General features: G+C 40.9%; 1 protein-coding gene and 1 long non-coding RNA gene across 2 annotated transcripts in view; both read left to right on the top strand.

The window, feature by feature from the left end:
* LOC141092480 (uncharacterized) overlaps positions 1-10,967 on the top strand; it is a 125,254-nt gene extending 114,287 nt beyond the window's left edge. The window contains exon 4 of the long non-coding RNA XR_012232813.1: positions 10,896-10,967. This is a non-coding gene — a long non-coding RNA (uncharacterized lncRNA). The remainder of the gene's footprint in view (positions 1-10,895) is intronic.
* Positions 10,968-11,011: 44 nt separating this feature from the next.
* The window catches only part of LOC141092729 (probable cation-transporting ATPase 13A4), a 328,264-nt gene continuing 325,174 nt past the window's right edge, over positions 11,012-14,101 (top strand). The window contains exons 1-4 of the mRNA XM_073579122.1: positions 11,012-11,027; positions 11,201-11,279; positions 11,388-11,457; positions 13,706-13,840. Coding sequence (XP_073435223.1) covers positions 11,012-11,027; positions 11,201-11,279; positions 11,388-11,457; positions 13,706-13,840 — 300 coding nt within the window. The remainder of the gene's footprint in view (positions 11,028-11,200; positions 11,280-11,387; positions 11,458-13,705; positions 13,841-14,101) is intronic.

Genomic DNA, 14,101 nt, shown 5'->3' with positions numbered 1-14,101 from the left:
AGGCGGACATATCGTTAGTGCAGGCTATGAAGTTGCACCGGAGCTGGAGGGGGCCTGCAGGCACTAGCGACTATTTCAGCTGGATATTCTGCAATACACACAGCCGGCCAATCAGATATATATATATTATAGTGTGCCTGGTAATCGCGTAATCGATGAGAGTTATGTGTCGCAGACATGGCTTGTCTCTGTGATGTAACCTGGAGTATTTTCTCTAGTGCATGAAAGCACTAAAAGGTTTGTTTACTGCACCTGGGACCAGGTTACCGGTAGCTATGAGAGATGGGTGGATCTAGCTACCCACATGCCTCACCTCTGGGTGTGGTTAACAGCTTATATAATGGAGGTTGTTGTTTGGCACATGGTCTGTATGTTGGGAGGGAGAAGGCCTAATGTGTGTTTGGCTCCAGACCAAGCCTAAGTACTGAATGTTACCCCAACCTGTGTGCCCACAGCCACGGTGGAGCAGAGCTCTGCTATGGACATTTGGATTTTGTCTTTCTGACCTGAAGGCTGTTTGTTTTCTGTTTTGCTTCTGGGTTTATGAAGTAATAAACCCACATGAACTTTTAATGGAACAAGCCTCCTGTCTTCCTCCTGACATACCCAAGTGAGTACAATGCCTGCAAGTGGTATTAGACATGCAGGCAGCATTCCTAGCAGAGATGAGATGTGAGACTTCTACAGGAAAGACTGCATGTTCAGGGTTAAGTCTGTTGCAAGCCAACAAGCATCATGAGAAAAAATGGTGGACCTTCTGAAACACCAGGTCCAGTCGCAGCTGCACCCGAAAGATATCAATAGGCTGTTGTGAAAGCACATACAGCAGAGCCAACAGGAACAATGGCAGCAGATGCAGCTTCTGGCAACTACCATCCAGGGCAGGACGAGCACCGCAACCCCAAGTCCGGCTGATAACTCCCATATCTGGAAGGCGGTAAGAAGGGTTTTGCAGAAAATGACCCCCGGGGATGATGTTGAGGCCTTCGTTATGGTGTTTAAAAGGGTCATCCAGAGGGAGAAATTCCCACAAGAGCAGTGGGCAGAGCTACTGGCTCCAAACTTTATGGGAAAACCCCAGAAGGCACACTAGGATTTAGCTTTGCAAAACACCAAAGAATATGACAAGCTAAAAACTGAAATTCTCACATGCTTGGGGGTGACAATGACTATCAAGGCACAGCGGGTACACCACTGGGCATATCACCAGGACAAACTACCTCGCTCCTAGATGTTTGACCTCCAGAAGTGGCTGCAGCCAGAGTCCTCTACACCTGCGCAGATCGTAGAATGGGTGGCGATGGACTGGTTTGAACACTCCCTGCCAAGGCCTATACAGACTTGGGTTCCCCAGGGTGATACCTGGAATGTCGATGAACTGGTAAGACTGGTAGAGAAATACCAGGGAGTTGAAGGTTCCTTGGGAAGGTAGTCCAACTTAATACTGGGGGTCCCAAAATGGGGCGGAGGCCCAAAAGGGGCAAGGTGTCCATGGTCCAAAGGGGCATGGGAGGTGATGCCCATGGTCCCTATGGATGATATTGTTTGCTGGAAGTGCCACGGCCCAGGCCACATAGCCTCTCATTGTCCCCTGACCCTGGAGCATATGGCCTGCTGCATAGGATGCAGATGTTCATATTATGCGTATCCAGCCTGCATTGTCAACTGTCCCCCTAGCGAGGGTCCTCAACCATGTCCCGTGAAGTTGAGCAAGAGGGAGGTAACGGCACTGCTAGACTAGTGACCCTTGTGAGGGCCACCCTTCCTCTCCAACTGATCCAGGGTAAAAAAGTTGGCATTCGGTGCATACATGGTGATGCTAATGACTACCCTATGGCCAGGGTGGACATTAAAACAGCCCATGGTACTGAGTCCCTTGAGGATGGCATGATTTGGGACTTATTGCATCCTATTATTATAGGCCGGGACTTTTGTTTGATTTGGGATCTGAGGGGGAAGAGTTCTGAGTTCACTGGCGTAAATAGGGAACCAGTGAACCCTCGTAAGGTGTCAGGCGGATTTCCCTTTTGTGTCCTTGTGGGGGATGAGGAGGAAGTGTCCCCTGAGTCTGACATTCCGGAGTTAGGGGTGATCAGTGAGAATTTTGGGTCTGCCCTAGATAGGGACCTAACTCTGAAGGAATCCTAATAATGTCACAGTCATAAATGGGGTTTCAAAGGAATCGGGGGGCTGATAAAAGGTTTCCATATTTTGTAATGAGTGGGGAGTTGTATCGGGTCGAGAATGTGAGGGAGGAGCTGGTTGAAGAGTTAATAGTGCTAGGCCCCTATAGATGGAAGATGTTGGACACGGCCCATTCACAAATTTTGGGGGGATATCTGGGAGTGGAAAAAATGCAGGACTGGATCATGCAGAGGTTCTATTGGCCCAGGTGTCACCAGGAAATTGTTATGAACGGCGGAACACACTAAATAAAAATATAAATAAAGTGTGTTCGCCGCTCGGGGTCCACCGTGCGGTTGATGGAAAAACCACAGCTAGGTGATGACAGAGCACTAAGGCGGTAGTGTGCACAGGGTTAAATATCACCCAGGTGCACTACGCAAGCTCTGTTGAAGTCACAGAGCTGCTAATTGTAAATAATAAATATAACAGTGCTGAGCCTGTTAGATACACAGGAACTCAGCAGCACACAAGCGGTAGATGGTCAACGGAGTGGTTATATATAACGGCACTACATCCACAAAGACCTACCGTAGTTACTTGTGTGTAAAGCGCCACAACCGCGAACGCACAAATAGGCTGCAACTGCAGCGCGGCGAGGATAGTGTCACAGAGAGACACCGCTAAAGCGAAGGCGCGATGTCAGACGCTAGCAGGTGTTGCTGTGAAGCTATGGCGCGCTGGTGCTAATACTGGCTCTAACTCATTCCCTCACACATTCGTAATATCATAGGAATGGGGTTTCAAATGAGTCATTCATCAGATCATGCATCCATCAACAAACATACAGCAGCAAGTATGACTATACTAGCGCATGGCGGAACAGCCATGCGCACTTTTTATAGCGAACGGGACCTTCCGGAAGTCTCCAGAACCCTGAGCTGGACCAATGGAATCAGGAGCAGGATCTGAGCACCTGACTCCTGAACTCCAATGGGAGATCGTCCCACGAGCATGCTCAGAGGATGGGATGAAGGACTTAGCCTCCGGAGAGAGTTGCTGCAAAGCAATCTCCTCTGCAATCTCTTCTGCAGTGGACAGAGAGCAGGAGACTGCAGAATGTGAGGGTCTAGATTCCTGCATAGTCAGGGCAGAAATCTAACTCCTAACAGAAATATTACACTATTGCATGTCCTGCCCTACATGTCAGTTAACCGCACTCACCTCTCACATTTGGAGCCGCTTGTGTCATTGCCTATTATTGAAGCGCCATTTGAGAGAATTGATATGGACTTTGTTCATCCCCTTGTTAAATCTGCTTGTGAGCATCAATACATATTGGTCATCCTGGACAATGCCACACGCTATCCTGAAGCAATTCCCTTGAGAAATTCCTCCGCAAAGAGTATAATCAGCGAATTGGTCCATGTTTTTTCACGGACAAGTCTTTCAAAGGAGATCCTGACAGACCAAGGAAAACCTTTTATGAGTAAGGTGATGAGGGAGTTATGTAAGGTCCTGCAAATCTCCCAGTTGAGGACTTCAGTGTACCATCCTCAGACAGATGGCCTTGTGGAAAGGTTTAAAAAATGCTGAAGAGCATGCTGTGGAAAGACATAGAAAAGGATGGTAGAGACTGGGACTGTCTCTTATCGTATCGGTTGTTCTCCATCCGTGAGGTTCCACAGGCCTCTACAGGTTTCTCGTCATTCGAACTTCTGTATGGCCAACATCCGCGAGGTCTCCTGGATATAGCCAAGGAAACCTGGGAAGCCAAAGTCACGCCCCACTGATGTGTCATCGAACACATGGCACTGATGGGGCAGAGGATTGCGAAGGTGATGGTCATTGTAAAAAGACATCTCCAGGCACAAGAAGTTCAGGCCAAGGTCTACAACCGGTCAACCAGTGTAAGACAGTTCAATCTGGGAGACTTTGTCCTTGTGCTAATTCCTAATGTGGAGAACAAGTTCTTGGCCAATAGGCAAGGGCCATATGACATGGAGGAAAAGCTTGGTGAGGTAAAATATAAGATTCATCAACCGGGAAGAAGGAAACCATATCAGGTCTACCATGTCAACCTCATCAAGTCATGGCAAGACAGAGAGCTGAAACTTTGCGCGGCCAGCCAGAATGCGAGATTGGAGGTGTTGCCATAGTGGAGACGCTGTTAAAGGCCCATAAAAGCAGTGCTGGAAGTTGCTCCAGAAGAACAGAGACCTGTTCTCGGAATTGCCTGGGTGCACAAAGGTTGCAGAACACGAAGTTCTGATGATGCCACAAGTGCGTGCAAACGTGAAGCCTTATCGGATTCCAGAGGCCCATTGAGAAGTGATCTCCAATGAGGTGGAGCGTATGTTGAAACTCATGGTCATTGAGGAGTCCAAGAGTAGTTGGTCGAGCCCGATTGTCTTGGTCCTGAAGCCTGATGATGAATGGAGATTCTGCAATGACTATCGGAAGTTGAATGAGGTCTCCAACTTTGAGGCTTATCCCATGCCATGCGTCAATGAGCTGATCAAGAGACTTGGGCCCGCAAGGTACATAACCACCTTGGATTTGACAAAGTGATTTTGGCAGATCCCCATGGCACAGGTGTTTTCTACGCCGGACGGATGTTTCCAGTATGTCTGGATGCCGTTAGGACTGCAGGGGCCTCGGCGACCATCCAGAGGGCTATGGATAGAATTCTTTCACTCCATAAGCAATACGTCGTGGCATACCTGGACGATATTGTTATCTTCAGCCCAGACTGGAGGAGACTTCTGGAAAAGGTTCAGATGGTGTTTCATGCTCTAAGGAAGGCAGGGTTTTCAATCGACCCGAAGAAATGTGCCTTGGAGAAAGAAGAAGCCAAATACCTGAGATATGTAGTTGGTAGAGGCAAGATCAAACCGCAAATCAGTAAAGTGGAGGCAATCCGAGCATGGCTAAGACCGTTGTCAAAAAAGCAAGTTAGAGCCTTTCTGGGGATCGTGGGATAATTCATCCCGAACTTCTCCATGATGGCCATGCCCCTGATAGACCTCCTTCAGGGGAAGAAATCGGTAATGGTCAAATGATCTGAAGAGGCAGAGATGGCACATGAACCCACATGAACTTCTAATGGAGCAAGATTCCTTTCTTCCTCATGACACACCCAAGGGAGTACAACCCCTACAATATATATGTCTGAAAATTTTGCACAAAAAGCGATAAAAAAATGCTAAAAAAATAAGTCCTCATGCAGCTCTGTTCACCAAAAAATAAAAAAGTTACAGCTCTCAGAATAGGACAATGAATTAGCTTTTTCTTTAAAAAGAAAATGCATTATTAGTGTGTGACAGAAGCAAAAACATTAAAAAATATTAATCTGGTGTCATTATATTCATACTGACAGGAAGAATAAATCTGTCTATTCCCTAGTATATCAGGGAAAAATGAGCAAAAATAAAATTTGGGCATATTCTTGTGTTGTCTATTTGTTCATTCTGCCTCCCAAAAATCCGATTAAAGGGAACCTGTCAACAGGATTGGGTACAGTAACCTACAAACAGTGTCAGGTTGGCGCCGTTATACTGATTAAAATAATACATTTGTTGATGAATACCATGGTTGTTGTTTAATGTTTATTTTCTGTTTTCAGTTAATGATATGCTCATGCAATTGGGTGGGGTTGTGCAGGGGGTATTCATGTGGTTCTCTGCTTAGCTATTCAGCTGTATGGCTTCTGACAGGTCATTGATCCCTCAGTGACCTGCACCCTATTTTACATAATGAATTTTATATATATTGAAACAAAAACACCTTCAGCAGACAGGAGCCGGTGGCAGCACCTGCACTGCAGCTTGATTGCACCTATAATGTGCATTTAATTATTTTAATTGCTGGTATAAATAAACTCATAAGAAAAAAAATCTGTCACAAAATGGAGACGGCACAAGCATCGGTGATGCCATCTTGCTACAGAAAGAAAAAAAATTGCCTTCTCCAAGATGGCGCCACCAGCGACTGCACAGTAGCATCTATCAGATCAAACACATTTATCCTGCGCTCTCCCCTGAATGCTTACTTTGGGGTTTGAGTGTAAATCCCAAAACAACACAATTCAGACAATATCCTCAATGAAACCACTCATGTATGAGGAAGATGGAGACACTTTGGTCTTTGTTCCAGTGGTGTCACATTATTTTAGGCGATTTAGAGCACAAGTGTGAACAACCACAGTTCTCTGCATGCCTAAAAAGATGGATACCACCAGAACAGACGCAAAACAGTTTCCAATGTGTCTGTATTAGCTCTATTATAGTAAGTGGTTCCAACAAGTGTTTCGTCTGAATTGCAATTTTGTGGGATTTACAAGGAAACTCTGACGTACGTTCTCAGCATAGAACACGAGAATATGATCCCAGTCTTATATTGAAAGCGAGCAGAAATGATGTACCCCATAATGTTACCAATAAAAAATGCAACTTATCTCACACATAACCAGAATTCCTTGAGGGGTCTAGTTTAACAAAATGGGGCAAGTTTTGGGGAGTTTCTGCTGTTTTATTATGTCAGGAGGTCAACAAATATGTCATTCACAATTCATTTCTGAAAATCTTATGCTACAAAAATCAAATTTCAAATCATTCTTGTGTTTCTAAACCCTGCCATGTGCCCAAACAGCAGTTTTTAACAATATATGGGGTAGTTATATATTCAGAAGAAATTACACAGCAAATTATGGAGTCTGTTTGCTTCTATTAGCCATTGTCAAAATTAAAAATTTGGGGGCAAAAATAACATGTTATTGGAAAAACATAATTTTTGTTTTCACATCTAAGTTTTGAAAAGTTCTGTGAAGCGCCTATGGCACTTTTTCTGGTTTCCTCTTGCAAAAGTGAAAGAAGTTTAGGGATAAAGCAACATTTTCGTGAATAAAAGCGCACATTTTCAATATGATAAGCTAATGTTATCAAATTCTGTTTAGTAACTGGGAGTTCAAAATGCTCACTATATTCTCAGATTAAATTTCTTGGGGGTTTAGTTTCCAAAATGGGGTCACCTGTTTGGGGTTTCTGCTCTTTAGGGACCTTAGGGCCGCTGCACATGTGACATGATGCCCGGAATCTATTTCAGCCAAATTTCTGTTTCAAAATTCAAATGTTGCTCCTTCCCTTCTGAGCTCTACCATTTGTCCAATTAGAGGCTTCTGACCACATGTGGGGTATCAGCACAGTCAGAAGAAAGTGAATAACAATTTGTGAGATCAACTTACTCATTCTATTCCTTGTAAAAGTAAAAAAATATGAGGCTAAAATAAAATTTTAAAGGAAAAATTACAATTTATTTTTTTCCATTCCACTTTGTTTTAATTCTCTGTGTGGCATCTCAAGTCTTAAAAAAATTCCTGACAGTTTTGAAATATTTGAGGGTGCGGTTTTTAAGATATTATCACATTTGGAGAGTTTCCAATATATAGGCCCCTTAAAGAAAATTTAAATTTAGATAGTTCCCTAAAGAAACAGGTTTTGCAAATAAATTGAAAAAAAATTAGAAATTGCTGCTCAACTTTTAACCCTTCTAACAACCGAACAAAAAAAAAAAGACAATGTTTGAAAAATTATGCATTTGTGAATTAGACATATGGAAAATGTTATTTATTAATTATTTTGTACAGCATGACCAACTGACAATATAAAAATTAAAAGTTTGAAAATTGCAAATTTTTCAAAATTTTCCCCAAATTTCCAATATTTTTACAAATAAACACAAAACATATCCACCTAAATTTACCACAGTCATAAGGTACAATGTGTGACGAAAACAATAATAATATTAGAGTCACTGGAATATGTTGAAACGTTCCAGAGTTATTACCACATGAAGTGACACTCTGGTCAGATTTAAAAAAATTTGGCTTCATCATAAAGGTCAAAATTGGTCCAGTCACTAACGAGTTAAAAGTAAAAAAATACAGATAAAACATATAGATCTCACCAAAATGCAGCAATAAGATCATTTTGTAAGTAATATTTCTAAATAATATCGTCATACAGTTACCAAATAGCAAATGTTATCATGTTATCATGTTATACCAAATCTAATATACCAATAACACAGCATACAAAAGAAATAACGCCACAACATGATCACATATTATTATTACCATATAAAGTCTGAGTATAACTACCATGCTGTTACTGAGCAAAAATGACTATACAATGAGCAATATTCCAATAAAACCACATAAGATGGATAAATATTGCCACACGATGGCCAAGCCACATATTACCACCACGTACTGACCAAATAATATCAACACTCTTATCATTAACAAAAATTATTGTGCTAACATTAATATACTGTATATACACTCACTGGCCACTTTATTAGGTACACCATGCTAGTAAGGGGTTGGACCCCCTTTTGCCTTCAGAACTGCCTCAATTCTTCGTGGCAGAGATTCAACAAGGTGCTGGAAGCATTCCTCAGAGATTTTGGACCATATTGACATGATGGCATCACACAGTTGGCGCAGATTTGTCGGCTGCACATCCCTGATGCGAATCTCCCGTTCCACCACATCCCAAAGATGCTCTATTGGATTGAGATCTGGTGACTGAGGAGGCCATTTGAGTACAGTAAACTCATTGTCATGTTCAAGAAACCAATCTGAGATGATTCGAGCTTTATGACATGGCGCATTATCCTGCTGAAAGTAGCCATCAGATGTTGGGTACATTGTGGTCATAAAGGGATGGACATGGTCAGCAACAATACTCAGGTAGGCTGTGGCGTTGCAACGATGCTCAATTGGTACCAAGGGGCCCAAAGAGTGCCCAGAAAAAATTCCCCACACCATGACACCACCACCACCAGCCTGAACCGTTGATACAAGGCAGGATGGATCCATGCTTTCATGTTGTTTATGCCAAATTCTGACCCTACCATCCGAATGTCGCAGCAGAAATCGAGACTCATCAGACCAGGCAACGTTTTTCCAATCTTCTACTGTCCAATTTCGATGAGCTTGTGCAAATTGTAGCCTCAGTTTCCTGTTCTTAGCTGAGAGGAGTGGTACCCAGTGTGGTCTTCTGCTGCTGTAGCCCATCTGCCTCAAAGTTCGACGCACTGTGCGTTCAGAGATGCTCTTCTGCCTACCTTGGTTGTAACGGGTGGCAATTTGAGTCACTGTTGCCTTTCTATCAGCTCGAACCAGTCTGCCCATTCTCCTCTGACCTCTGGCATCAACATGGCATTTCCGGCCACAGAACTGCCGCTCACTGGATTTTTTTTCTTTTTCGGACCATTCTCTGTAAACCCTAGAGATGGTTGTGCGTGAAAATCCCAGTAGATCAGCAGTTTCTGAAATTCTCAGACCAGCCCTTCTGGCACCAACAATCATGCCACATTCAAAGGCACTCAAATCACCTTTCTTCCCCATACTGATGCTCGGTTTGAACTGCAGGAGATTGTCTTGACCATGTCTACATGCCTAAATGCACTGAGTTGCCGCCATGTGATTGGCTGATTAGAAATTAAGTCTTAACACACAGTTGGACAGGTGTACCTAATAAAGTGGCCAGTGAGTGTACACTAGTGATAAATATATACAGGAGCTCTGTGGATAGTGTAACAGTATATAGTACAAGTAACTCCAGTGACTCACAGATGATGTCTCTAATTGTCCCCTTATGTGGCATGCAAAAAATAGTGAAAGTCCCCTTTATCCCCCACAAAGTAGTAATGTCTGTCTTTACACTCAAATACAGCAGTAATACTGCATCGCAGTGGCACCAGTACAATAATAATTTACTCCTCTTATACCTGGATACAGTTGAAAGGGCTTAAAATATTGTTTGGACCACAATAGGGAGTATTATCAATCACCCTCATTGTACAGCAATTGTCACCTATTCTGGCCCCTATACTATATTTACATAGTGTTCCTCCATCATCCCCATGAAGTTATAATGTCCCCAATTGACCCTATACAATAATTTCCCTCAATTGGCCCCATACAGTATGAATGTTCTCCTATTGGCCCCATACAATAAAAATGTGTTTCAATTGGCCCCATATAGTAATAATATCACAAATTAGAACTATATTGTAAAAATGTCCCACCAATTGGCCTCATATAATAATATTGTCCTCCAGTTGGCCCCATACAGTGATATTGCCTGCCAATTGTTCCCATACACTAATAATGTTCCAAATTTGGGTCCCAATACTGAAATAATACCTCCATCTTTGCTCTAGTATATTATTAATGTCCCCCTTCCTGGTACTCTTTGTATAGGCATAAAAAAAGATTGTTCTCACATATCCCTGCTCCCACAAAAAGCAGCATCCTCTTCGTCCTCCAATTCTGATGTAGGCGGGTGGCTCAATTGCAGTGATGTCATTGCCCCATCTGCTGGCCTCTGAAAGGCTGGAGGCTTGTGTAGATAACATGGAGAACACACATCCAGGTGGAAATAGAGCTGTCATCGGTGTGCCTCCATCATCCATGGGTCTGACCCTTACTCCCCTGTTTTCATATTAAAATAATGTGCTCTGCTATGATGTTGAAGTCAACCTGTCAGAACATTTTTTTACATAAAGAAGTAGAGGTATGGCTGTATCAGGGCTTGCACCCAATTAAATTTTGCCTTATTTATAGAGACCTGATGTGACAGTCATCAGAAAGCTAGTGTAGAAATCATTTGTAAATCAGCCTGGAGGGGCACTGAGGGTGTTTTGGCGGTGTGTCTAGTTAGCAGTGCATAGTCTATATTTTACATCAGCTCTTTTTTTTTTAGGTGCGCTGTTTAAGAGTACAGAAAATTAGATATGTTTGGAACACATTAGAAGGAAATTTTCAAAAAATTGGGTAAGTCTAAGAAATATATAATATTTAAAGAAGGGCAAAAGACAAATGGATTTAACAAAAAGTTGTCTTTGGTCAAACAAAGTATAAAAGTTAGTCAAGCAAATGTTTGTCTACACTGAATAATAATAATAATAATAATTTAAAAATATAGACTTTTTTATTTATTATTGTCCTAATTTTTATTCTATTTATTTTTTAATAAATTTAAGAACAGTTTCCCTTTTTGATTTAGAGTTCTAGAAGATGAATACTCTTGTTCAGATATACAAGCAAAGTTTGGCTCTGGTTTAACAAAAGAAGAGCAGGAAATGCGGTATGTGTAGACATCACATTACAATATTTTGTGTTAGTTGGTTGTTACTTTGTTGCTCAAGGTTTACTATAATGCCAATATTTCATTATAATTAATTTTGAAATGCAGAAAACAAATTTGCGGATTGAACACACTTGAGGTAGAAGTTACTCCAATCTGGAAGCTGTTGTTCAAAGAGGTGAGGGATTTATATTTCTTTTCTCATAATACTTTTCTTCACTTTGTAAAGTAAGGGACAGAAATATGACAGAAATGCTGAGGACTTTGTCATCCAAATTTTTGAGGCAGAAAATATGTAGCGTATTACCGTACACGTAAAATGGATGAGGATTTTCTGAATTCCATCTACTTGCTGCAGAAAAAAATCATCATGAAAATGTTAAACCAGCAGCATGTTCATTTATGTTGTAGATTAATTTGGTGATTTGTTGTGAACTTCTCACAACCCTGCAAACCCTCCCCAAAAGTTTTAAATAAAATCAATCACTATGTTCTTCTCCACTGATACATCTGTAGTTCCATTGCTTAGTCATCTGCTCTTCTCTGTAAAACTTGGTTTCCTATGCTGACATCTTGTCCCATATGACAACTTGATTGGCTGCAGCGTTCATTCAGGAGAGTGTGAATTCTTTTGATATTTTATGGCGCAAAAATAGTTTACAAAAAACTTTTTATTGACCACATGACTCTTTTAAATATGTTTGATATTAAGATTTCCATTTGCTGTCCTGTAATTATTATCACCACCCTTTATATCAGCCAGGTAAAGGCTGAGCCCAAACATAGAACTCAACAGTGTATATAAGATTTGTATTAAAAAAATTCAGACTGCTGTTAATGTACTCAGAAATTTTGCAATAGGGAAGCTGCACGCAATATGTAAAAACTAAGGCTTGGTGGGTGTTTGTTTGTTTCTGTTTGCACTTTTTCTGGCCCTATAGCCTATTTCCTAATTCATTTTCTTGTTAAAAATGCAATTTGTCACTTTTTGTGTGTCACTGTAGATTGACCAATTCAAGTTAGACCTGTAAGGTTGTGTTAGATCATTTCAGATTGACACCTCAAAAGGGAGCACTCACTTCAATTCATAGGAATAGCAGACAATTGTTAGTTGTACATTACCCAGATATAATGTTTTAATCATATTGATGAGTAGATAAAAAACTGGAGAGACAATAAGCGTAATAGGGTCTTATTTCGGTTAAAAAGAGAAGGTAAAAAGTGAATCATGCTCACCTTATGGGGTTGTGAGTGTCATAACTGCACCATCATCTTAGAAAGTTGACTGCTGCAGATCCACAATATGGATAAAGTTGTGAGACTGGAAGTGAGTCGGTATAAATCCACGCTGCCAATGGTTTAGAATGGAGTAGGAGACCGGACAGGTTTAAATGCAATTTTTATTTATCATCGTGTTTTGAAGTAAACATGCTTCTTCATCAGGACAAACTGCATTGGCAAATAAAAATCACATTTAAACCTTTCCAGTCTCCTACTTCATACTGGATCATTGACAGTGAAGATTTATACCCACTCACTTCCATTCTTACAAGTTAATAATATTGATGTCATACTTTCATTCTCTACTTTTGTCAAAAACAGGTTTTAAGAGTTTAGATTTCTTGGTGACCATGAAGCAGGTTTCACCGCAGTACTCTGTTATTCAATACTGTATGGGTTATTGCAAACAAAGATGAAAAAATGGTGTACAATAAACCACCAGAATAGGATAAAAAGCAAAATGCAAAATTTATTTAGTAAGATACATAAAAAAAATCAAATAACATTACAAAATAGGTCTTATACCAAAAGGAGGAACAATAAACATAAAGGGGTGTTCCTATCCATCAAAGATATCATCCATGGGAGCAAAAATCACCAAGTACTGAAGTCATATACATAGGTGACAGGTGACAAGTGTAAATAACTAGAAGTTCATAGATTAAAGCATCTGAAAAAATTCAGTTCACATTGAAGATCAGGAGGGTAAAAGAGAGAATAACAAGAGGAACTATAGATGTGCCAGCATAATATGAACTACACGTTACTCAAATTTTGTGAATTCACAAAAAAGAGTCAGACAGTCAAAGCACACAAGTGTCCATGTGTATAATAATGTCACTCATAGTTGCAAATCAGTTGTAAGATTTGCAACTTACCCATGGTGTATGGCGATGAAACATCCCACACTGCCCCGACGCACGTTTCGCTTTCGCTTTCTCACAGGGAAGTGCTTCAAGTTTTAAGCTTCAAGAGCTTAGAGTTCTTGGTGACCATTAAGCATGGTTCACAGCAGGACTTTGTTATTCAGTGCGGTATGGGTTATTGTACCTTTTCCCCTATTGACGGTGTGCAGCAAAGCTATGCATTGTTGCTACGTAACTATTTTCCATTAATTCTTATTCCCTTTATTTTATTTTGTATAGGTTTTGAATCCATATTACATTTTTCAAGCTTATTCTTTGAGTTTATGGTTTGCTTTGGACTACATTGAGTATACTGCAATTCTTCTTGTGATAACCTTGCTTTCCATTGGTGCGACAATATTTAATATGAGGATGGTAAGTGATCTTATAGCTGTAATGTCTAGGCATCATATATATACATATATATGTATATAAAGATATATACATATACAGTATATATGACAAAATATGTATGTATATCTAAATATATATGAATATATATATATGTGGAAAAAGAGGAAAAGCAGCACAGAAAATGAACAGACAATGCGGATGCAAGCCTTCCAGGCATATACCAAACCTCAAAAATAGTCCTCAAGATGAAAGCAGCACACCAAAAGAATTCCAGTCAAAATG

The sequence above is a fragment of the Dendrobates tinctorius genome, unplaced genomic scaffold (assembly GCF_039654945.1).
Source record: "Dendrobates tinctorius isolate UK_male_01 unplaced genomic scaffold, ASM3965494v1 ptg000060l, whole genome shotgun sequence".
Taxonomy (NCBI): Eukaryota; Metazoa; Chordata; class Amphibia; order Anura; family Dendrobatidae; genus Dendrobates; species Dendrobates tinctorius.
Note: the sequence above shows the minus strand (reverse complement) of the source record. Positions and strands in the feature narration are given on the sequence as shown.